General features: G+C 47.2%; 1 protein-coding gene across 1 annotated transcript in view; it reads right to left on the bottom strand.

Moving 5' to 3' along the window:
* The window catches only part of LOC139255129 (receptor tyrosine-protein kinase erbB-4-like), a 1,872,364-nt gene that overhangs the window by 1,219,919 nt on the left and 625,727 nt on the right, over positions 1-26,718 (bottom strand). The window contains exon 3 of the mRNA XM_070873872.1: positions 15,472-15,658. Coding sequence (XP_070729973.1) covers positions 15,472-15,658 — 187 coding nt within the window. The remainder of the gene's footprint in view (positions 1-15,471; positions 15,659-26,718) is intronic.

Below are 26,718 nucleotides of genomic sequence, written 5' to 3'. Positions count from 1 at the left end.
CCGAATCAAAAACGGAGGCGATCCGCTGGGCGCCCAGGCCCGGCAACACATCAGAGTTGCGATCATTCCTGGGAGTTTTGAACTATTTTGGGAACTTTCTGCCGAACTTAAGCCCATTGTTGGAGCCGTTACACATGCTCCTGCGTAAAGGTTGTGAATGGTTTTGGGGGGACTTATCAAGAATGGGCTTTCAATAAGGCAAGGAACCTGCTGTGTTCCAACAACAAACTGTTGACTTTGTATGACCCCTGTAAAAAACTGGTCTTAACATGCGATGTGTCATCCTACGGGGTTGGGTGTGTGTTATAGCAGGGTAACAATGACGGCCGACTCCAACCGGTGGCTTACGCCTCCAGGTCACTCTCCCAGGCAGAGCGTGGATACGGCATGGTCGAGAAGGAAGCACTCGCGTGTGTTTACGGTGTGAAAAAGATGCACCAGTACCTTTTTGGTAGACAGTTCGAGCTGGAGACGGACCACAAGCCATTAACATCCCTGTTGTCAAGGCTGTCAACGCCAATGCGTCAGCTCGCATACAGCGCTGGGCCCTCACGCTGGCTGCATATGACTACACCATACGGCACCGGCCAGGCACCGAAAATTGCGCTGACATGCTCAGCAGGCTCCCACTGGCCACCACCGAGGGGGCGACGGAGTAGAACGGCAAGATGGTCATGGCCATTGAGGCTTTTGACAGCGCAGGCTCCCCCATCACAGCCCGCCAGATCAAACTCTGGACCAACAGAGACCCCCTCCTATCCATGATAAAGAAATGTGTCCTGACTGGGGATTGGGCGCCTGCACACAGGTCGTGTCCTGAGGAAGTCAGACCATTTCAGAGACGGATGGATGAGCTCTCCATCCAAGCCAACTGTCTGCTATGGGGCAGACAAGTAGTCATGCCCCAGAAAGGAAGGGAAACGTTCATCAGGGAACTCCATAGCGAGCACCCTGGCATCATGTTAATGAAGGCCATTGCCCGGTCACATGTATGGTGGCCGGGGATTGACTCAGATCTGGAACACTGGGTTCGCAGGTGCACGACGTGTGCCCAGCTGGGCAATGTCCTCAGCCCGTGGCCCTGGCCCACATGGTCACGTATTCATGTAGACTATGCGGGGCCGTTCATGGGGAAAATGTTCCTGATCGTTGTCAAAGCGGATCGAGTGCATCATATGGAACTCGTGCACGACATCCATCAACGTGGAGCGTCTGCGTACGGTTTCCGCGACCCATGGCTTGCCGTACATCCTGGTCAGTGACAATGGCTTGTGTTTCACCAGCCATGAATTCCAGGAGTTTATGTCGGGCAATGGTATCAAGCACGTCCGGACAGCGCCGTTCAAGCCGGCTTCCAATGGCCAGGCGGAACGGGAGGTCCAAGTCGTAAAACAGGGCATGCTACGCATCCAAGGAGCCTCCCTTCAGTACCGCCTATAGCGCCTCCTGCTGGCCTACAGGTCCCGCCCGCACTCGCTCACGGGAGTCCCACCAGAGGAACTTCTCATGAAACGCACGCTCAAGATACAGCTGTCCCTCATTCACCCAGCCCTGGCCGACATTGTTGAGGGCAAGCGCCAGTCCCAAACCGAGCTCCATGATCGAAACTCAAGGGGGAGGTGTATAGAAGTAGATGACCCGGTATTTGTTCTTAACCATGCTTTTGGACCCAAGTGGCTTGAGGGCACCGTAATTGGCAAAGAAGGAAATAGAGTCATGGTGGTCCGACTAAACAATATGCCGCAAACACTTGGACCAAGTAAATAAAAGGTTCAGTATAGACATGGAGGAACCTGAAGAAAAGCATGAGATGACACCCACACCACTGCCAGCGGACGAGCAACAAAGACAGCCCTCAGCATGCACAGTCCCTGCGGCCAGCCCAGACAGGCCAGAATCACCTCAAGTGACAGAGACGCGTGCCGAGGCTCAGCCACCAGAGCCACAACTGCGGCGCTCCATGATAGACCGTCGACCACCTGACAGACTTGACCTCTGAAACAAAAAGATTTAAGGGGGGAGCTGATATCGTATTTAACCATCTTGCAATGACACAGTCATGTAACTGTAACTCATGTACACTGTACCTGTATCCTAGAAATGCACACCCTGACCACAGCGGGTGAACTTGCGGGAGACACTCTTCACCTGGGTTTCCAGGTATAAAAGGGGAGGTCCCACCCAGGGTCAGCACTCCTTGGTCCTGGCAATAAACTCACAGAGTGACCGTGTCTGTGAGTTTGTAGCAAGGTGCAGGGACACTACAAATACAGCAGTCACCCCTGAGTACTCAGTGAAGTATAGCTGAGAGTAGGGGCTTGAATGCACATCCTCTGATTCAGAGGTAAGGGTGCTACACTGAGTCAAGCTGACACCTAATCAGAATAAGAGGGGGGAAAAAAGCATTAAAGTAGTATAAACTGTACATCACTACCAGGGACTACAAGAGCTAATGGGACATAAAGCCACTTCCTTCCATAATGGTATGGAAAAAGTTATCCTGCTGGATTTTGGTAGAGAGGAACATTGTTTGCTTTAGACTGGGGCATGCCGGAGTTGCAGCTTTCTACTGCAAGGTGGCTCACAGTCAAAGTCTCTAAATCACTCCAGCCTTTATTGCTGAGTGCAGTGAACCTGTATGTTTCATCTTTTGTTGAGGAATTCATCTTTCACAATCTTGGCAGTTGACCCCACAAGATAATTAACTCCTCTGAATGATTACCTTAATTAAAATGTCAGGTGACATTTTTGCCTGCACACAGATTATAGCAGTTTAACTAGTGTTTGGTAGCTGGGAGTAACATAAGATAAGGTGTGGAAGTGTAACAGTTTCAGACACTCCCCACTTACCTTTCTAGCACCATTTCACATGCATATCGACTATATTTTTCAGCTTCTGTACAAATCTGCTCACAAGCTAAGAGAAAGAAAGATGTGCAATTCTACAGCCCAAAGTGTTTTACAGCCAATTAAATACTTTTTGAAGTCTAGTCACTGTTGCAATGTAGGAAACAGGGCAGCCAATATGCGCACAGCAAACTCCCAGCAATGGATAATGACCAGTTAATCTGTTTTTAGTGATGTTGGTTGAGGGATAAATATTGCCATGGACACCGGAGAGAACTCTCTTGTTGTTCTTCAGAATAATGCCATGGGATCTTTTACATCCATCTGAGAGGGCAGACAGGGCCTTGGTTTAATATCTCATCCAAATGACAGCACCTCCTACAGTGCAACACGCCCTCAGCAATGCACGGGAGTGTCGGCGTAGATTTTTGCTCAAGTTTCTGGAGTGGACTTGAACCCACAACCTTCTGAGTCAGAGGTGAGAGAGCTACCCACTGAGCCATAAGGATCTTTTTCCACATTTCACATCGTTAAAGAGGATACTGCACAGTTGGTGATATTACTGGGGTTGTTTCACCTGTGAGGAGGGCCCTTTAATGAATTTGGATCACTCCTGGAGTGCGGGTGTGCAATTAACACAAGATTCTTTGGTCAGGATTATTCAGATGCTTTTTGCATCGCTTATATATTTTATACTTCTTTAAAGGTTACTAATTATGACTAATTGTTGAAGCAACTCATTGAATTTTAACAAGAAAAGCTTTAGTGAATGCAATATCCAACAGTGCCTATAAGAACCCTGAGAGTGAAAGATTAGGAGGTCGAAATTGGGTGACGCCATTTTTGAGGTGGCATCACCGTCTGAATGTAGATTTTAATGCCAGGCGGCAGTTGCTGCCACCAACCGCGAAATTCAGTTTTGCCACCTGAAAAGGGGATTGCAGCATTAACTCAGGCGTTGCATGCTACTCTGGAGGCAGTAAGCAGTGTAAGTGGGGCAGCAAGTGAAGCGGCAACATCCAGGCGGCAATCATTATTTGTAACTGCACCACAGACATACTGCCGCCACCTGGATTCAATTGAGATGGTGATTGGGCACGGCACCACCTCGTGCGTATATTCGCTTCCTACGCACTCATTCACAGGGTGAAGATGGCAGATACAACAGCAGCTTGCCAGCGTGTTCACCACTTCTCAGACACCGCCGTATCATCATAGCAGTACCTCGAATCGAGGATGACTTGCTTCCACGTCAAAAAGTTCACAGGTGTTTCAATGAAGGGCCTAAAATTCCAGGTCCCAAACTAAATCTTGAAGGGTGGAAGATGCCTGTGCTTGGATTTTTTTAACGTGTGGTAACCGTTGCACACCAGCCACCACACGGGCTTGACAGAACTAGGTCTTGGTCCAGTGGCAAGAATTAACCAAGACGACTGGAGACCTGCTCTGCTGCACGGACCTAGTGCGCACACATATCGCAGTGTGGGCTGGCCCGTACTGCCCCTGGGCCCTCCTCTCTTCTGGGCCCTGAACTCACGCCTCTCCTGGGCCCCGATCACGTCGCTCCACGATCACTCGCCGCTCCTTCGCCCCAACCTCGCCACTCCTGCTGTATCTGCCCACGCTCCATTCAGCGACCTAGATCTTGGTGACATCCAATCCAGATGCCCTCTTCACTATCGTTGCTCTCCTGCTCCAGCACCTGCTTCTCCTTGGAGTGTTATGCCGCCACGCTGTTCCTTCTGTTCCCCGGCCTGCTCCGATGGTGCTCGCAGGCCGGAGGCCGCTCAGAAAACACCGCTATAGATGCACTGCTTGATGCCCTGGAGAGGCAGCGGCAACTACTGAAGACGGAGGCTGGAAGGAGGCCACAGCCCCAAACATTATGCAGGCTCTGGCGGAAAGTCACTCAAAGAGTCTCAGCGAGTGACACGGTGCCCAGGACAGTGTGGCAAGAAGTGGAACGACATGACATGGCTGCTGAGGGTGAGTATCTTTACCATTAGCTTGAGCATGCCATGCTCTGAGCTCAATGTGCAGTCTCTCTTCAATGTGAATGTATCTGGTCCCATGCTCTACGTGGGTGAGGCCAGATGCAAGGCTCACAGTTGCAGCCTGACCCACTCCAAGGGCCTGCATGCACTGTTAACCTTCCTACTCCGTTGTGAGACCCACCCCTCATCTTGTTACCTCCTCAGTCTTCATATGTGTCTGAAAGACGCTATCCTCACAGTAACTGTTAGGTCCTCACCCTCTCATTCAAGCATTGCCACACCAAGTACTCGCAGCTAATGGAAGTTACATCGACCTTTAAAAACTCTCATGCATTAACATGTTCTGACCATGTAAGGCACTTCGGACAGATGGATAGAAGGGCTAACTCTGACATTCTCGTTAATCTTGCAGGCCAAGCTTGCACAGAGCAGAAGAGACCAGATGCAGACCGGATGGGACTCTGAGGTGTAACCCCTGACTCCTGTGGAGAAACGTGTATCGGCTCTGATGGGCGCACAAGTGGGTGTGGTGGCAGTGGGTGAGGGCGAGCCCCCTCGGGACTGTGACGGTATGTTGAGTTCCTTTGCAGCCTCTAGCAGGCCACTTAGTCCCGATACCACAATCCTTCACTACATTCCATGAGACTGATATTTCTGACCCCCTTTCCCTATCCTGGCCCCCTCCCCTGCAGGTAACCACTCGTCTCTGGCTTTGTGCTTTCAGATGATGACTCAGACGGCCGGGGGCCTGCACCTCAGCCTTCCACTGCGGGTGACGGTGGAGAGGAAGAGGAGGTGGTGGACACCTTTCTGGATGTCACGGAGGATCCAGCGGCCTCAGAGAGTGGGACCAGCAGCATTGTGGCGGAAGGCGTGATCGGGGAGATGGAGGTGGGTGATGCTCCTAGACCCAGTGGCCTGCAGGAATGCCATGGGGGAGGGGAGACTAGGGGACCAACTCCCCGGAGGGTGAGTGATGCTCAGCAGCACTCTGATAATGAGCCCGAATTAGAGGATGTTACAAGACAATCATTGCGGATGCACAGCGATGTGCTGGGTGTATTGTCAAGAGTGCCTGAGAGTATCGATACACTGACTGTGAGGATAGAGGAGTCCACCTCAACTGTAACACATGCCTCTCAGCAGCCCGTCGAACCCATCTTTGGTAGATACCAATGAATGTTAGTTGCTTCAAGTGACCATGAGGTCCCAGACATGGTGGCATGGGCTACGGCTGACGTGGCAGTAGCCATTGAGTACCAGGCCGATGCTATGGTAGGCCTGCAGACTCTCATGTCTTCAGTGCATGGTGGCATCAATTAGCAGGCGCAGTCTGTGCTTATGCAGAGCCAACTTGATACCACACAGGCACTGACTGCTGTCATCGCGTCTGGGGCCCCATCAGTTCCATGGGGACCTAACATTGCCGAAGCAGGACAGCAATCTGTGCTCATCCAGATAGCTCCAGATGCTGAGGCTCTGCCCCAAGGGAGTAGAACCATGTCCGGCATGTTGAAATGTGATGTCCTCTCTCAGTATGATATTTTTCTGCCCTTGCCTGTGCCGCTCTCTGCAACCCATCCACCACAGAGTGTTGCCGCCCAGGCTGAGGTGATGCAGTCCGCAGCCGGGCCTTCCAGGCTCTGAGCTACTGGGGAATGTCTTCTAGGCCATCAGCTGTGGCAGCAGTGCCAACAGAGCGACCTTCTACCAGCCTTGCTGCAGGAACTGAGACCCCATTGAGGAGGAGCAGCAGGCGTGGGACAGGGGAGAAGGGAAGGGGTGGGAAAGCACTGAGAAAGAGCTGCTAAATACGTGTGTGCTAGTGGCCAGAAATGGTGACATTGGTTGACTATGAATTCTTGTAAATAGTTACACTTGGATGAGCCAATAAAGAATTGTCTGATCGTGGCAGCTGCCAGGATAGCGTGCATTGACAGCAAGGATCATCTGCCTGTGATCGCAGACCAGATGAATGTTGAGGGAGTGGCAGCCCTTTCAATTGTGAAACACTTCTCCATTGTGAGGCGGGGCCTCGAGGCCGCAATGCCACAATCGATGGCTCCCTGAACCATTTTGTGGTTTTGCCAGCCGGTAAGTGAGGCGGCAAAAGTGAATTTAGTGAGACCGGCTGACATCCATGGCGGTAGTCAGCGAGGTGGCAAATCTTTATGCCCTGACTGGGCCACATTTCCGCTTATTGACGTGGCCCAAGTAGGGAATTGCAGGGGCAACCTCAATTCCTACACCTCCTGCACTCAGCGCTTTGGAGCCATGGAGTTCCTGCTTTCATTATTTTATCATGCTCGATATGCGCTGGAGAAGGATTGAATTTCCACAGGGAATACACCACTCGTCCACCATAACTCAGCCGTAATACGGCCGTAACTCCATCATAGCGCCGCCATTTCCACAGCTTTCCTGCTGAAGCTTTGGTGGAGGAGTGGGAAAAGCCCCTAAGTATAACGGCACAATGTTAGGGATAAGGGAAGGCCATTTGGTATTCCTCCATTGACCCATGCTAATGCTAGCTGCGTGTCACCTTCTATTACGCAGCCGAGCAGAGTATCCTGAAGATTCTTCACAGTTTGAGTCAACGGATCCTTAGTGATGTACCAGTTCTAAATTTACAATTCACTAATTTCCATTTCTGTCCTCTGGGTCTGCTTTCTTGGCTTCCTGTGAGATAATCACAGTTCCAAATGGGATCAACTGACTCACAAAACTAACAAACAAATGCCTGTGGTAACCCAACCCTATTAAGAATGCACCAGAGAATGACGTGGATGAGTCAGGGCACGTGTATTCAACAATAGGATTGCTGTGTATACAATGCATCCTCTTCCGACCTCAAGGAGTCAGTGACTGAAACTCCAGTAAACACTCACCAAACTGAAGCATGTTCAGGTGAATATTTCAATGATTTCCTGTTTCCTTATGCATTGTGCATTGTTCTGGGTGGTTAACTATTTTGGAACCCCACCAATCAGTTCTTTGATTCAGATCTCTACACCGATAGATTTTAGCACACAGACAACATAAGGTGCAAACTGTTTTTCTTCTTGGTCACTCAGGAGATTGATTTATTGAAACTGTTTAACCCGTGCCCTTGCAGCCATTTCTCCCAACAGATATAACAGAGAGATAACTAAAGGTAAGAAGGGACAGAGTGTTTGTGAGGTGTCTTGAAATTGATATAAGGCCTCTAGAGTGCCTCCTTGTATGAAGCCGATATTCCCCATCCTGATCGCCTCTACGCTGTCTGAAGATACGTTTATATTCACTTCAGCTGCTGGTGCATCCAGCAGCCATATCAACATGAACCTGACCATCTTTCTTTTCCACACTGAGTTTTTCCAGCAGCTGCTGGTCTTACTGGGAGGAGTAAAAGTGCTGCTGGAGCTGCCTCTTGTGTTTTACTGATGTCATTGTGACATGGCAGACACTCCCATTATTACCACATGATCCTATAACACAAGTTCACAAGGTCACGACATCACGTCTGCATGTGTGAAGCAGTGCTTGCGGATTTCACTCCTGACCGGCTTAGCTCTTATTTTAAGATTTTGCCCACTTGTTCTGGACTCCCCCACCAGAGATATAAGCTCCTTTGTATCTGTTATGTCTTGGATAAGGAGATAGACTAGATACTACAAGCTCAAACTAAGTGTGACTGTAGTCCTTTATTATAGATCTCAGCGTGCCTCTCCAGCCTATGAGACCTCCTTATATACAAGTGCTCCCAAGGGATTGTTGGATCCCTTGGGACTCCAGGGGATAAGCCCTCTGGTGGTTAGATATGGTAATTACAGGTTTACATACATACTAACACTACCCACCAAAGTCAATAGTGTAACTATTTACATGCGAGTCGATCTGGGGCTTTCCTTTCCCTGGTTGATTGCCTCGGTGCAAATGCTGGTGTTGGTGAGTTGTTTGTTGGGCCTTAGCTGGGCTGCTGTGCAGCTGGCCTTGCTGGACTGCTGGAGGTGGTGAGTCTTGCTGGGCTGCTGCGGGTGATGGGTTCTGCTTCGTGGTCAACCGCTGGGTCGGTTGCCAATTGTGTGTGTGTTGGAGGGTCGAAAAAGGTAGAGTCTATTGTGGGTTGTTCTGGATAGTCCGTAAATCTGAGTTTGGTTTGGTCCAAGTGTTTTCTGCAGGTGAGTCCATTTGCGAGTTTGACCACAAACACCCTACTCCCCTCTTTGGCCAAAACAGTTCCAGCAATCCACTTGGGACCTTATCCATGGTTTAACACAAATACAGGATCATTTACTTCAATTTCGCGTGACACATTTGCATGATCATGATATGTATTCTGCTGAAGCCGCCTGCTCTCTACCTGTTCGTATAGATCAGGGTGGACTAACGAGAGCCTTGTCTTAGGTACCCTTTTCATGAGCAGTTCTGCGGGAGGGACCCCGGTGAGCGAGTGGGGTCTTGTGCGGTAACTATGCAGGAATCGGGATAAGCGAGTCTGCAGTGAGCCTTCATTTACCCTTTTCAAGCTCTGCTTGATTGTTTGAACTGCTCTTCTGCCTGACCGTTGGACACTGGCTTAAACGGGGCAGACGTGACATGTTTGACCCCATTGCAGGTCATGAGCTCCTTGAACTCGGTACTGGTAAAGCACGGTCCATTGTCACTTACAAGGACATCAGGCAGGCTGTGCGTGGCAAACATAGCCCGCAGGCTTTCAATGGTGGCAGTGGACGTGCTTACCGACATTATCACACATTCAATCCACTTGGAGTATGCATCTACAACCACTAAAAACATTTTTTCCCAAGAATGGGCCTACATAGTCGACATGAACCCTAGACCACGGTTTGGAGGGCCAAGACCATAAACGTAATGGCACCTCCCTGGGTGCATTGCTTAACTGGGAACATATATTATATTTGTGCACACAGGACTCTAAGTCTGCATCGATACAGGGCCACCACACGTGGGATCTGGCTATCGCTTTCATCATTACAATGCCTGAATGGATACTGTGGAGATCACTAATAAAAGTGCCCCTGCCCTTTTTTGGCACAACTACCCGATTACCTCATAGGAGGCAGTCTGCCTGTATAGACATTTCATCTTTGCGCCGCTGCTATAGCTTTATTTCTTCCTGCATCTCTAACGGGACACTAGACCAACTCCCGTGGAGCACACAATTTTTTACTAAGGACAGTAAGGGGTCCTGGCTCGTCCAGGTTCTAATCTGTCGGGCGGTAACAGGTGATTGCTCACTCTCGAATGCTTCCATTACCATAACTAAATCTGCAGGCTTTGCCATCTCCACCCCGGTGGTGGGCAATGGTAGCCTACTGATAGCATCGGCACAGTTTTCTGTGCCTGGCCTGTGGCGGATGGCATCGTTGTATGCAGACAACGTGAGCGCCCATCTCTGGATGCGGGCCGATGCATTCGTATTTATCCCCTTATTTTCAGAAAAGAGGGATATAAGCGGCTTATGGTCGGTTTTCAATTCAAATTTGAGCCCGAACAGATATTGATGCATTTTCTTTACCCCATAAACACACGCTAACACTTCTTTTTTGATCATACTGTTGGCCCTCTCTGCCTTAGACAGACTTCTGGATGCATAAGCAATCGGTTGCAATTTCCTAAATTCATTAACTTGTTGCAATAGAAGCTGGGGACGCTACAGTCAAAAGTTTGCGAAGTATTACTTCATGACCAATGCCAATTACAAAGAAGTCCCTGAGCATATGCTCCAAGTGTCCTTCAAATTCGCAATGTCCTGCAAGGCGCCTTAGCTCGGCAACGTAGCTTCCCACTTCCTGGCCTTTAAACCTCTTGTATATGTTGAACCGATACCTCAACATCAAAACGCTTTCCTTTGGATTTAGATGCTCCCGGACCAGTGTGCACAACTCATCGTATGACTTGTCTGTGGGTTTTGCTGGAGCGAGCAGGTTTTTCATGAGGCCATACGTTGGTGCCCTGCAAATGGTAAGGAGCATCGCCCTTCTTTTGGCAGCGTTCCCTTCTCCTTCCAGCTCGTTGGCCACGAAGTATTGGTAAAGTCGCTCCATGAAGGTTTCCCAATCATCTCCCTCTGAAAATTTCTCCAGGATGCCCACAGTTCTCTGCATTGTTGCATTGGGGTCCGTCATCTGTATCTCGTCGCCAGTTGTTATGTCTTGGATAAGGAGTCAGACTACATACGGCAAGCTCAAAGTAAGTGATCTCAGTTACAGATCTCAGATGCCTTTCCAGCCTGTGAGGCCTCCTTATATACAGGTGCTCCCAAGAGATTGTGGGATCCCTTGGGACTCCAGGGGATAAGCCCTCTGGTGGTTAGACATGGTAATTACAGGTTTACATATATAACAGTATCTATCCGATCAAATCATTTAATCATTTGAAACACCTCGATTTGATCACCCGTCAAGCTTCTGAACTCAAGGGAATACAAGCCTAGTCTATGCAACCTGTCCTCATAATTCAACCCTTTAAACTCCTATTGGCTATAAGCTCATGGTTTGAATTTGTGCTGTGAGAACACTAGCGTGATTGTTTTAATACTTTCCTATGTAGTTCTTTCTTTGCTATTTTAATGGATCTTGCGGAGATCCTGTCTCCTGTAGGATCTTGTCTCCGCAAGAACCTAAAAATCCCCTGGGAGGACAGACGCACCAACATTAGCATCCTTGTCCAGGCCAACATCCCCAGCATTGAAACACTGACCACATTTGATCAATTCCGCTGAGCAGGCCACATAGTTCGCATGCCAGACACGAGACTCCCAAAGCAAGCGCTCTACTCGGAACTCCTTCATGGCAAACGAGCCAAAGGTGGGCAGAGGAAACGTTACAAGGACACCCTCAAAGCCTCCCTGATAAAGTGCAACATCCCCACTGACACCTGGGAGTCCCTGGTCAAAGACCGCCCTAAGTGGAGGAAGTGCATCGGGAAGGGCGCTGAGCACCTTGTGTTTCATCGCTGAGAGCATGCAGAAAACGAGCGCAGGCAGCAGAAAGAGCGTGCGGCAAACCTGTCCCACCTACCCCTTCCTTCAATGACTGTCTGTCCCAACTGTGACAGAGTCTGTGGTTCTCGTATTGGACTGTTCAACCATCTAAGAACTCATCAATTTCGAGGGGCTGCCTATGATGATGATGATTTTATTGGAAACATTAACCCAGTTAAATAAATGTTGAAATAGCAGGATAAAGGAACTTCATACCAAGAGACTATTTCAAAGAAGAGCAGGGGAGTTATCCCTAGTGTCCTGGCCAATATTTATCCATCAGTCAACATAACAAAAACAGATTATCTGGTCATTATCACATTGCTGTTTGTGGGAGTTTGCTGTGCGCGAGTTGGCTGTCATGTTTCCTACATTACAACAGTGACTACACTTCATAAGTACTTCATTGGCTGTAAAGTACTTTGAGATATCCGGTGGTCATGAAAGACGCTGTATAAATGCAAGTCTTGCTTTCTTTCGAAGATTGAGAGCACTCACGTTAATATTCTCACGGCGCAATCTCAAGGCCTCAGTGCTTTGTCCTGTACAGCTAAGAGTTAGAAACATAGGAGCAGGAGGAGGCCATTAGTCCCCCGAGCCTGTTCTGTCATTCAATTAGATCATGGCTGATCTGTATCCTAACTCTATTTACCCTCCGTGGTTCCATATCTCTTAATACCTTTGGTTAAAAGACATCTATTGATCTCATATTTAAAATTATTAATTGAGATAGCATTACTGCTTTTTGTGGAAGGTATTTCCACACTTCTACCACCTTTTGTGTGAAGAAGTGTCTCCTAACTTCACCCCTAAATGGTCTGGCTCTAATTTTAAGGTTATGCTCCCTTGTTCTAGACTGCTCCACCAGCAGAAAAAGTTTCTCTCCAATATAAATTCCAATACCCGATAAATTCCATTCAAAATCCAAAAAACTTCAATCAAATCGTCCCATAACCTTCTATATTCTAGGCAATACAAGCCTAGTTTATGTTATCTCTTCTCATAAATTAACCCTTGGAGCACCATTGCGGTGAATCTGCATTGAACTCCTATCAAGGCCAATATATCCTTTCACAGGTGTGATGCCCAGAACTGTACGCAGTGCTCCAGATGTAATTTAACCAGGGTTTTGTATAGCTGTTTTCCTACATTATACCAGCACTACGCAGCGTTTTTCATTGGCTGTACAGAACTTTGTGACATCATGCAAGGCGCTATAGTTCTGTCTTTCTTTCTTCCACCACTGTGCCTAGCTATTCACTATTTAAGTAATGTTTGGATCTATACTTTTTTGGTCCAAAATGGATGACCTCACACTTACCCGCATATAAATCCATTTGCCACAGTTTTTCCCACAATTAATCTATCAATATCTCTTTGTCATTTTATGCTCCCATCTACATTACTTACTATGCCACCAATCTTAGGGCTCAAGTTTCGGCCTGAGTTGCTCCTATTTTTTTTGAGCAACTACTTGAGAATGGAACATCTTAGAAATTGTAATTCTCGGCATTTAGTTTGCTCCAGTTCTAGTGAGTTAGAATAGTTTTATTTTAGAAGTTATCTTTTCAAAAGGGGGTGTGTCCAGCCATTTACGCCTGTTTTGCAAGTTTAGGCAGCGAAAACGTACTCCAAATTCACTTTGAATGGAGTAAGTGTAGATTTTTGTACGCTCAGAAAAACCTTGCCTACATTTGAGAAATTAAGTGCAGGGAACGAGAGATGGGGTGGGGTGGGGGGGGAGGGGGGCGGGAAGGGAAGTTTACAAGCATTAAACAAATGCTTTTACAAATAAAGAGCCATTATCAATAATAAATGATAAATAAATCAATAAATCAATAAATCAACCAATAAATCAATCACTATAATGTTTTAAAAGTGATTACACCATCCCACACCGGAACTATTTTTTGACGTAGTAAATCTGCTAATTAACTGTTGACATGCCTAATCACAACTGACTATCTCAGTCAGTTCCTCCGAACGTACGTCTTGGATCACAAGCTTACTGCTTCATGCATTGCTAAATCAGACGTGCTTCAGAACTGCCCCTCCTTTACCATATTGATTGCTTTTACTGAATCCTAGGTAAACTAACACAAATCTACATGCAACAGGTAGGTGAAGATAAAAGCTGCATAAAGTACCTTAAAACATCCAGATACACAAGATCTTTACACCCTCAAGTGATTTTTCTATAGTTTATCAAATTATTTGAAGCTGTCTGCACAACAATACATTTTTAGCTTTGTCATTGTAAACCCCAAAATGGCTGAGCCACTGTGAGAAAGCTCATTGTAATTGCTTCTTCAGAAATTAATGCAAAAACACACAACTCCAAGGGGTGGGGGAGAACAGACACATGTTTAGAAACAAGCCCATCCCTTTTTAAATAATTTCAACCCCAGAAACCCAGCTTATCCCCATACCCTTCAATCATTTTCTCTCCAGAAACTTACCTTAAACTCATTTATTACAGACTTTATGGTCTTTATAGTACTCCCGGGTGAACGTGGCAGGCACTGTTCCCGCAGGTCATGATGGGGAGCCCATTCGGCCAGGGCTAGGGACGGCATTCTTCGGGCTCCTCCCACACAGCCTGCACAGATTCGGGCTGCGAGGAGCTACTGCACATGTGCGCACACTCTAGCGCGCATGTGCAGAGCTCCCGGCACTGTTTTCAGCGCCGGGTCCTGGCTCCGCCCCCTGCCATTTGTGCTGCGCTCCCCGAGGGCCTTCGTTGTTCCAGCTGCAGGGAGAATAGCAAGGTAACTTTTTGTTCTAAGCGCGGGGGCAAACTTGGGCCCTTAGTATCAGCGGCAAGCTTGGATATATGACTCTCTTCTTGCAAGGAATATCAGTACTCCTTACAAAAGCAACAGGGTTAGTTTATTTATTTTGCAAAGTCTTCTGCTGCAGCCGGAGCCTTACATGCAGCCGTTGTATGTTGGATAACTGGGATTAAAACTCAAGCAGACTCTACATCACAACATGCTTGAGTTGTGACAAAGCAACACACTCAAGTTTTTCTCTTTCAGATGCCGATCAATCTGCTGTGCATTTTCAGAATTATCTGTTTTTATTGATAGAATCATACAGCACAGTAGGAGACTATTCGGCCCATCATACCCGTGCTGACTCTTTGAAAGAGCTATCTCGTTAGTCCCACATCCCTGCTCTTTCATTCAGGGTAGCACTGTGTCAGTGGTAACCGTTTCTCCTTATTTACTCCATCAAAACTCTTCATGATTTTGATCACCTCAATTAAATCCCCACCCTTAACCTTCTCTGCTCTCAGGAGAACAATCCAAGTTTGTCTAATCTCTCCACGTACTCATCCCTGGTACCATTCCAGTAAATCTCTTCTGCAACCTCTCCAAGGCCTTAACTTCCTTCCTAAAATGTGGTGTCCAGAACTAGACACAACACTAGCTGAGGCCCAACCAGTGTTTTATAAAGGCTTAGCATCACTTCCTTACTTTTGTATTCTATTCCTGCTTAAATGTCTTCTGACTGAAGCAATATAGGGTCAGTAAGGTTTATTCTGCAAGTTTTGTTTGACAGGTGAACTGAATCAGCGCAGTGAGCGTCAAACTAAAGGAAGCCCATTATCAATGTATGGTATAGGTCAACAGGTCTTACCTGTCATGTTTTGCAGACCCAGCTGCCTCAATCCAAAGGCCCCATCCTTCTTGTAGTTGAGCAGGATCGTTAGTGCGTATCGTTCTTCATACAACTTTGTCCCACGAATGATCCTTAGATTTTCCAAAGGCAGATATTCAAACTGGTTCAGGGCTGCCAGGATATATCCAGTGACTTCTCGAATGGACTGGCGATTTAAAAAACACATACAAGGCTAGATCAGAAAATCAGCAATCAGCACCCGCAATTTCTGCAACCGTAAACTCAGCCGAAGCGTTAAGGGGAGATGAGGAGAGCAAACCAGGTCTGTCTGGGTGTCAGCCACTCTCTTGTGAAAAGCATAGGCAATCCCAGGCTCGAAAATAAATATCTACAGCTGACCTCAGCCAGTGAGGCAGCAGGGATGATGCAAATAAGGGCCCCGGAATTTAGTAAGGGAAAATCAACCAGGATCTTCCCAGCTAATCGATGGTTCAGCTGGTTAGGACAGTGTGTAGCTGAGCTATACAGACCAGAAGGATCCCGGATTCAATCCCTGGTCTGTGCTGAGTGATCTAATATGAGCTGTGTGGCAGTAGTTGGTGGCCTGGGCTCGGGAGGGTGGGGGTGGGGTGCGGGGGGATGGGGGGAAATCAGCCACTCCTGAACCCTGCACTGTGATTACTGTTGGAACTGTGTCTGTGTGTGCTGACATTGAACAAGGACAGAGTCGGCCCAGCTATGAGGCATCTAGCAGTTAAATAGCTAGATTCACACATGAAGAATGGTCACTTAGGTAAGGTATTGGGGAATGAAAGGTTCCTGTGGAGCTATATGCCAACAATAAGTCAATGCCTTGGAGAGCGAAGAGGAGGGACGGTGAGGGGAAGGGAGATGAAGAGAGGGAAGGGGAGAGGAGGGGAGGGGAAGGGAGAGAGGTGAGGGGAGGAAGAGGAGGTGAGGAGAGGGAGTGGAGAGGAGGGGAATGGAGGGAGGTGAGGGGGTGGAGGGGAGGGGAGGGGAGGAGAGGAGAAGGGAAGGGGGGAAGTAAAGGGGTGGAGCTGAGGGGAGAGGAGGGGAAAAGATGGAGGGGAAATGAGAGGGTGGAGGTGAGGGAAGGGGAAGGGAGGGAGATGAGTGGAGGGGAGGGGTGCGGAGGGGAGGGGAGGTGAGGGGAGGGGAGAGAGAGGGAGTGAAGGGGAGTGGAGGGGTGGGGAGGGGAGGGCAAAAGATGGAGGGAAAGTGAGGGGGTGGAGGCGAGGGGAAGGGAGTGGAGGGGTGGGGAGGGGAGGGGAGGAGATGAGAAGGGAAGGAAGGGGGAGAAGGCGAGAAAAATGTCAGAGAAAGGAGGGGAAATCTGCAGCACATGACATACCTTAATACTTCGGTGCAATTTATTTTTTACTCAAAAAATGATGTTGATTTGATTGAGGGGGACATCAATTTCTGCAGTTTTGTGTCTCAGATACAAGGACAAAACCAGCTGCCCAGTGCAGCACAGTCCCTTTGGGCCCTGTATAGTGAACTGAAATGCTGCAGTACCAGTTTCATCCACTGGGGAGCGTTTCCACACCTGTTGACTGTCGACCTTAATGTTTGCCACTGTCAAGTGATAGATCCAAGACCTGTACACCCAGAAATACTTTTAACTCCTGCAGCCAGCCACTTGGTCTATTACAATGATATTTTGCTCAAAGCTGGAGAAATATGAATTCAGTACTCAGGAGAGAGTTGATGAAGCTGGATTTGGAATGCTTTAATAAAGTGACCCCAGTTAATCTCTAGCCTCAGCGATGTGCTGCTACTGAGGTGTGTGGTTATTGTTGATCCTTAAACTAGCAGAAAGGAAAGCACAATTTATATTCTCCATTGATTTCGCAATGTGCTTCTCTTGTTCAAAAGGAAATCAAATACAATTCTCACAACAACATTATTCTGCAGAAATTTATCCTTGGGTTAGATGAGGTATTTGCTTATGTTCTACAGCTTTAAAACATGCCCAGACCTGTTGGATTGCGATTGTTGTAAATGAAGAATAGGATCAATGCTGTCATGTATTCAACCAGCATTGTAACCCATGCATAATCTGACGAAAGTTGTACACTGTGAGAACAATGACCACTAGGTGGTGAATTTGTGGGAGACACTCTTAACCTTCAGATATAAAAGGGGAAACTCCACCCACTTCCATCACTTGAGTGCTATGGAATAAAGGACAGGTCACGGACTGACCTTCTCTCAAGCATGGGCCTCGTGTGCATTTATACTGTATAGTAAGGACGCATCAATGGCGACGAGGATGCGATTGAGAAAAAACAAGGCCACTCAACTTGGCCTGCACTGATCATTTTCATCCCCCCTTTCAACCCCAATTACTGAAAAGGACTAGGTGCAATGAAGCGGAAAAATACTTAACGCTATATGACCCATGTAAGAAACTTGTGTTAACGTGCAATGCGTCGTCCTATGGTGTCGGTTGTGTCTTGCAGCATGTCAATGCCAAGGGTCAGTTCAGCCAGTAGCTTATGCCTCCAGAAGTCTGTCCCAGGCAGAAAGGGGCTACGGGATGGTAGAAAAGGAGGCGCTCGCATGTGTATATGCGGTAAAGAAAATGCACCAATACCTGTTTGGCAGGAAATTTGAGCTGGAGACAGATCACAAAACCCTAACGACCCTTTTGGCCGACAACAAGGCCATAAATGCAAATGCATCGGCCAGCATACAGAGGTGGGCACTCAAGTTAGTCGCCTATGACTACACAATTCGGCACAGACCTGGCACCGAAAACTGCGCCGATGCACTCAGCAGGCTCCCACTAGCCACCACTGAGGGGGCTACCGAGCATGCTGCTGAGATGGTCATGGCTGTTGAAGCTTTCGGAAGCGAAGGCTCACCCATGACAGCCCGTCAGATTAAAGTCTGGACAAATAGAGACCCGCTATTGTCTCTAGTCAAGAAATGTGTCCTGAATGGGGACTGGGCAGCCATGTACAGGGCATGCCCTGAGGAATTTAAACCATTTCACAGGCGCAGGGATGAACTCTCGATTTCAGGCCGATTGCCTACTGTGGGGAAGCCATGTCAGAACGGCACCGTTCAAGCCGGCCTCAAACGTCCAGGCAGAACGAGCAGTGCAGATAATCAAACAGGGGATGCTCAGAATCCAAGGGGGTTCCCTACAATGCCGCTTATCACGCCTCCTGTTGGCCTACAGATCCCGACCACACTCGCTCACAGGGGTTCCACCCGCAGAGCTGCTAATGAAAAGGACGCTCAAAACCAGGTTATCCCTTATACACACCATCATGAAAGAAATTGACGAGAGCAGGCGCCAGTCATAATATGACTTCCATGACAGGAATGCGAGGGCGCAATGTATTGATGTAAATGACCCTGTTTTTGTCCTCAACTATGCTGCAGGGCCCAAATGGCTCGCAGGCACTGTGGTTGCCAAAGAGGGAAATAGGATTCTAGTAGTTAAACTTATCAATGGACAAATCTGCTGCAAACATGTGGATCAAACAAAAAGGAGGTTCAGCAACCCCATAGAAGAAGCAGAGGAAGAACACGATATAGAGTTCACTCCTCCACAGGTCACCGAACACAGGAACCAAAGGGAGGAGAGCCCAGTCACTGTGGGCAGTCTGGACAGGCCTGAGGCACCGCAAACAGCAGACACTCAGGCCAGCGCCCAACACCCGGAGCCCCAACTCAGGCGCTCTACAAGAGAGCGTAAACCACCAGAGAGACTCAACCTGTGATCCCAATAAGACTTTGGGGGGGTGAGGTGATGTCATGTATTCAACCAGCATTGTAACGCATGTATAATCTGACCTAAGTTGTACACTGTGAGAACAATGACCACTAGGTGGTGAACTTGTGGGAGACACTCCTAACCTGGACCTTCAGATATAAAAGGGGAAGCTCCACCCACTTCCATCACTTGAGTGCTATGGAGTAAAGGACAGGTCACGGACTGACCTTCTCTCAAGCATGGGCCTCGTGTGCATTTATACTGTATAGTAAGGACATATCAAATGCCAATTAAAGTTCAATTATAAAATTTAAAAACTCACAGAAGAGTTTACACAAAGAAAGAACTTGCATTCATATAGCAGCTTTCACGATCTCAGGACGTCCCAAAGCGCTTTACTTTTGGAGTACTTTTGAAGTGTAGTCACTGTTGTAATGCAGGAAACGTGGCAGCCAATCTGTGCACAGCAAACTCCCACAAACAGCAGTGTGATAATGACCAGATGCTCGGAACTGCACTGGAGTGTCAGCTCAGATTTTGTGCTCAAGTCTTTGGAGTGGGACTTGAACCCACAATCTTCTGACTCAGAGACGAGAGTGCTTCCCACTGAGTATAACTACCTGTGTCAACTGTTATTGAAGCGTACAGTGCAGCAGGGAAACGCTCTCATCTTTTTCTTGCTGTGTATCTGTTGTGGTTATGGAGGATTGAATTTATTTCATAAAACCAAATTTCTTTGTGTCAGTCACAATTGAACAAATATAATAGAACTGAGAACAATCAGGCTGATTTACACAGAGGTTTTGTATACCAAATGCTCCAATTAGTCTGTCTATCCTCGACTCTCACAGGCAGTGTATGGTATCACTTGTCAATTGTATCTGTAAGGACGTCTAATGATATCTTTGATGGTGGGAAGTGAGGAAAGGATAGGAAACAGACTCTTCAGCCTTGAAAGGAGGCAACTGAGAGGGTTTTGCATAAATCTATCAAAGATACTGGGTGAAGTAGAAAGGGTAAATGCGGAACTGTAGTTGGTTAAATAACATAGCTGCAGGACAAAGGGACTTAGCGGCTGATGCCAGGAAGCTCTTTAACAGAGAGTGATTAAAAGCAGGAATGTCTTCAGAGTGGGATACTAGAGACAGAACATCCTGAATAACTTTGATGCTGTTCAGGAGGGACATAGGTGTAATTTAATTTAAATTCTCGGGCCAGCCCAATGGGTCTTTTCCAGTCCTGTACATTCCTACCTGAGGCAGCAGTTAGACTATCTGGAGTATACTTCCCAATCACTATATTGCACAAAGGGTTAGGATCCATATTAAAAAACCATTTAGAGGGATTTAACATGAGCATATGAAGCACTCATCCAAATGCATGTTAGAGGCTTGGGTTGAACATCCTCGGGGGTTCTGTCAGTCTTCTGGTTTAACTCCAGCGTTATCACCAGTAATACGGCAAAGTTGTGCCAGGTCTCCGGCATTTCCCAGAGTTTCCTGGCTGCCTAATGAGGGTTGGTATCTCAGTCTGCCCCTTCCAAAGTAAACAACGTGAAGAGGGCGGGGTCTCCTTAAACTGGGCTTTCCCGCCCCTGGACCTGGAAAGGGCCCCAGCGTTTCTGTGGTGACCAGTACACCCAGTGTGTGAAGGTGTGACCGACCAACGCAAGGCCATATATTTGGGCCTCATGGGTGGGCTCCAGGCCGAGCAAGAGGCCTGGATCCCTGGAGGTTTACATTTTTTTTTTAATTGATTTATTGGCCCTGCCAGGGTCATGACCAAAGGAATTTCGGGCCAGTGTCTATGAGGTTTGTGATGTTGCCTGTCTCAGGAGGATACCCTCACTTATAACCAGGTCTTCTCAGTAAAGTGTGACGGTGCAAATCCAAAATGTGTGTTTTGTGAGGTTGTCACCAAGTTTGTATTCATGAGCATGTATTGAATCGAAACAACATAATAAAAACTCTGCTGAGTACAAACCCACATAAATAACATGCCCAAAATCCTCCCAATTGTACAGAAGAGTGGATAACAATGCGGGAGACTCTGAAATTTGCATTAATAGCAGAGTGGTTGTGGAATGATTCCCATTGCCATCTCAAAGTCTGGAGGCAAATTATTTCCAGTTGAAAATCTGTTGGATTTGAGCATTTCTGTAACTGTTGAATTGCGAAAAATTCCATATAATCTTCTAAACCCTGTGCACTGCTGTAAAACACCAGCACTTGCCTCTTTGGAATAACAAGCTTGCATTTTTTGCAGCCTGCATTTCCTGCCTGGAATGCATTGATGCGGATAAAAATTGCCACCATCAGACATGAAAAAATACCTGTGAATCACTTTATTTACTTCAGTGTAAAGCCTGCGATGACAAACTGTCTGAATAGGAACTATCCCAGCTCAGACATTCCTCAGTGACCCTCACAGTGAATGATCGCGCTGCCTCTGCGTGCCAGTGACAGAGATGGAGAGGGGGTCTTTTAGTCTTCCATAACAAAAGGATCAATGGTAATCTCCTCACTTCACACACCTGAAAATGAAGCTGTCACTTACAGCGCTACTATTAGCAACCGGCATTATTAAACTGAGGTGACATTTTAAAGCTCATCTGTGGTTCATTTCAAGACCTGCAAATCACAGGGTTTTAGCTCTTGGGGAAATTTTTGCGCATCAACTATTATTAAAATGACCCAACTTGTTTATGTCAATAAATGTAGTAAATAACCAGGCCACAGGTTTGATGAAAACCCCATAGTCACAAATAAATGGAATATGCAGCAGTCTAGTGTAGTTTCCAATAGATTCATCCAAGATGGGGGTATCCCCTCAAGCCATCTATCAGGTGGGAAGATATTGGGGGCGAAATTGTGCCGTGCTGGGTTTGGGGTGCATAACTTGAATTATCAGATTTTTTTATCACCAGGTGGCAGCAGCATGCAGGAGACCTGGAATTGGGCACTTGAAGTTTCAAAAATGATGCTGGCGCTCTCGGGGCGGTAGGGAGGTGGGAGTGCGGTGCTGGCTGAGTCAGCCACATGCTGAGGCTGGCCAGTGGCCCAGCGCCCAAGAGGGGGGTGCCGGGCTGCCTGTTGCTAGCCCGGCCGGACCAGCAGCCGCCATTGTTGGGCTGACTCCAGAGTCGACCGACAATTAAATTAAGATGGCAGCCTCGGCACTAGGCCTCCCATTTAAGGGTGGCCGCAGCGCCCAGCCACCGACAGCTTTGCATCTACGGATGCCCACCGCTCTCCCACGGGGCAATTTTCCACACAGAGCGCAAAAGGGTCGGCAATTTTCCTCATCCGGGACGCCAATTTCGGGGCGTGACGCAAAGATGTTTTGGCCCTTAGCATCCCAGGGCAATTGCGGCTGGGTCGCTTCCCCCACCTACCCCAGGGCGCATACAACTTATCGCCCTGTCAGCGCCAGCCACAGGTGCCAGCGGGCCTTGCGCAAAGGAACAATTCCGGCCCCGTAATCATCTACAGGTGGGTCGGTAGATTCCAGAGTGCCTGGTATTGTTACTTCTCTAGTACGCTGAGAAAGTGTGGCTTCTTAATGATAACGGCAGTAACAGGAAAACACGATTCAATCCAATACTTAATGGATGCCAATGATATAGGTACCAACGATACAGGTAAAAAATGGGATGAGGTCCTACAAGCTGAATTTAGGCAGCTAGGAGTTAAATTAAAAAGTAGGACCTCAAAGATAGTAATCTCAGGATTGCTACCAGTGCCACGTGCTAGTCAGAGTAGAAATAGCAGGATAGTTAAGATGAATATGTAGCTTGAGGAATGGTGCAAGAGGGAGGGATTCAAATTCCTGGGACATTGGAACCGGTTCTGGGGAGGTGGGACCAGTACAAACCGGACGGTCTGCATCTGGGCAGGACCAGAACCGATGTCTGAGGGGGAGTGTTTTCTCGTGCTGTTGGAGAGGGTTTCAACTAATATGGCAGGGGGATGGGAATCTATGCAGGGAGACAGAGGGAAGTAAAATGGGGGCAGAAGCAAAAGTTAGAAAGGAGATAAGGAAAAGTGGAGGGCAGAGAAATCAAAGGCAAAAATCTAAAAGGGCCACATTATAACATAATTCTAAAGGTCAAAGAGTGTTAAAAAAAAAAGCCTGAAGACTCTGTGTCTCAATGCGAGGAGCATTCATAATAAGGTTGATGAATTAACTGCGCAGATAGCTGTTAACGGATATGATGTAATTGGGATTACGGGGACATGGCTCCAGGGTGACCAAGGCTGGGAACTCAACATCCAGGGGTATTCAACATTCAGGATGGATAGACAGAACGGAAAAGGAGGCGGGATAGCGTTGCTGGTTAAAGAGGAGATTAACGCAATAGTAAGGAAGGACATGAGCTTGGATGACGTGGAATCTGTATGGGTAGAGCTGCAGAACACCAAAGGGCAGAAAGCGCAAGTGGGAGATGTGTACAGACCACCAAACAGTAGTAGTGAGGTTGGGGATGGCATCAAACAGGAAATTAGGGATGCGTGCAGTAAAGGTACAGCAGTTATCATGGGCTAACCAAACTGGTAGCAATGCGGTGGAGGAGGATTTCCTAGAGTGTATAAGAGATGGTTTTCTAGACCAATATGTCGAGGAACCAACATCTAGACTGGATGTTGTGTAATTAGAGAGAATTAATTAGCAATCTTGTTGTGCGAGGCCCCTTGGGGAAGAGTGACCATAATATGGTATAATTCTTCATTAAGATGGAGAGTGACACAGTTAATTCAGAGGCTAGGGTCCTGAAATTAAAGAAAGGTAACTTCGACAGTATGAGACGTGAATCGGCTCGGATAGACTGGCGAATTCTACTTAAAGGGCTGACGGTGGATAGGCAATGGCAGACATTTAAAGATCACATGGATGAACTTCAACAATTGTACATCCCTGTCTGGCGTAAAAATAAAACGGGCAAGGTGGCTTAACCATGGCTAAAAAGGGAAATTAGGGATAGTGTTAAATCCAAGGAAGAGGCAGTTAAATTGGCCAGAAAGAGCAGCAAACCTGAGGACTGGGAGAAATTTGGAATTCAGCAGAGGAGGACAAAGGGTTTAATTAGGAGGGGGAACATAAAGTATGAGATTAAGCTAGCAGGGAATATAAAAACTGACTGCAAAAGCTTCTGTAGATATGTGAAGAGAAAAAGATTAGTGAGGACAAATGTACATCCCTTGCAGTCAGAATCAGGTGACTTTATAATGGGGAATAAAGAAATGGCAGGCCAATTGACAAATAATTTGGTTCTGTCTTCACTGAGGAAGACACAAATAACCTTCCAGAAATGCTAGGGGACCGAGGGTCTAGTGAGAAGGAGGAACTAAAGGAAATCTTTATTAATCAGGAAATTGTGTTAGGGAAATTGATAGGATTGAGGGCCGATAATTCCACAGGGCATAATAGTCTGCATCCCAGAGTACTTATGGAAGTGCCCTTAGAAATAGTGGATGCATTGGTGGTCATTTTCCAACATTCTTTAGACTCTAAATCAGTTCCTATGGATTGGAGGATAGCTAATGTAACCCCACTTTTTAAAAAAGGAGAGAGAAAACAGGGAATTATAGACTGGTTAGCCTGACATCGGTGGTGGGGAAAATGTTGGAATCAATTATTAAAGCTGTAGTAGCAGTGACAGGATCAGTCCAAGTCAGCAAAGATTTATGAAAGGAAAATCATGCTTGACAAATCTTCTGGAATTTTTTGAGGATGTAACTAGTCGAGTGGACAAGGGAGAACCAGTGGATGTGGTGTATTTCGACTTTCAAAAGGCTTTTGACAAGGTCCCACACAAGAGATTAGCGTGCAAAAATTAAAGTATATGGTATTGGGGTAAAATATTGATGTGGATAGAGAACTGGATCTCAGAAAGGAAGCAAAGAGTAGGAATAGAATGGCAGGCAGTGACTAGTGGGGTACCGCAAGGTTCAGTGCTGGGACCCCAACTATTTACAATATACATTAATGATTTAGACAAAGGAATTGAGTGTAATATCTCCAAGTTTGCAGATGACACTAAGCTGGGTGGCAGTGTGAGCTGTGAGGAGGATGCTAAGCAGCTGCAGGGTAACTTGGACAGGTTAGATGAGTGGGCAAATGCTTGGCAGATGCAGTATAATGTAGATAAATGTGAGGTTATCCACTTTGGTGGCAAAAATAGGAAGGCGGAATATTATCTGAATGGTGAGAGATTAGGAAAAGGGGAGGTGCAACGAGACCTGGGTGTCATGGTACATCAGTCATTGAAAGTTGGCGGTGAAGAAGGCAAATGGCATGTTGGCCTTCATAGTGAGAGGATTTGAGTATAGGAGCAGCGAAGTCTTGCTGCAGTTGTACAGGGCCTTGGTGAGGCCACACCTTGAATATTGTGTTCAGTTTTGATCTCCTAATCTGAGGAAGGTTATTCTTGCTATTGAGGGAGTGCAGCGAAGGTTCACCAGACTGATTCCCGGGATGGTAGGAATGATATCTGAAGAAAGATTGGATCGACGAGGCTTATATTCACTGGAATTTAGAAGAATAAGAGGGATCTCATAGAAACATATAAAATTCTGATGGGATTGGACAGATTAGATGCAGGAAGAATATTCCCGATGTTGGTGAAGTCCAGAACCAGGGGTCACAGTCTAAGGATAAGGAGTAAGCCAGTTCGGACTGAAATGAGGAGAAACTTCTTCACTCAGAGAATTGTGAACCTGTGGAATTCTCTACCACAGAAAGTTGTTGAGGCCAGTTCATTAGATATATTCAAAAGGGAGTTAGATGTGATCCTTATGGCTAAATGGATCAAGGGGTATGGAGAGAAAGCAGGAATAGGGTACTAAAGTTGCATGATCAGCCATGATCTTATTGAATGGTAGTGCAGGCTCGAAGGGACGAATGGCCTATTCCTGCACCTATTTTCTATGTTTCTATGATACTGTGTCAACCTTGGCTCAGTTGGTATACCTCTCGCCTCTGAGTCAAAAGGTCTGCGAGTTTGAGTCCCACTCCAGAGACTTGACCACATAATCCAGGCTGACACTCCAGATTGCTGCACTGTCGGTGGTGCTGTCTTTCAGGTGAGACTTTAAACCGAGGCCCCGTCTGCCCTCTCAGGTGGACGTAAAAGATACCATGGCACTATTTCGGAGAAGAGCAGGGGAGTTCTCTCCGGTGTCCTGGCCAATATTTATCCCTCAATCAACATCACTAAAATAGATCACCTGGTCATTATCACATTGCAGTTTGTGGGAGCTTGCTGTGCTCAAATTGGCTGCCGCGTTTACTATATTACAACAGTGACTGCACTTCAAAAGTACTTAATTGGCTGCAAAGTGGTTTGGGACATTCTGAGGTCAAGAAAGGCGCTATATAAATGCAAGTTCTTTACTCACTATCTGCTACTCTCCCTGTACTAGAATATAACTGCAAGTTGTTGCTGCTCTCAGATTGGCACTGGCCTGTGTGCTGCTCCCCACTGGAGCATGGGATCACTCAATTACCCCCCGGGG

This window comes from Pristiophorus japonicus, chromosome 3 (assembly GCF_044704955.1).
Source record: "Pristiophorus japonicus isolate sPriJap1 chromosome 3, sPriJap1.hap1, whole genome shotgun sequence".
In the NCBI taxonomy this organism is placed as follows: Eukaryota; Metazoa; Chordata; class Chondrichthyes; family Pristiophoridae; genus Pristiophorus; species Pristiophorus japonicus.
This window is presented reverse-complemented; position numbering and strand designations above follow the sequence as displayed.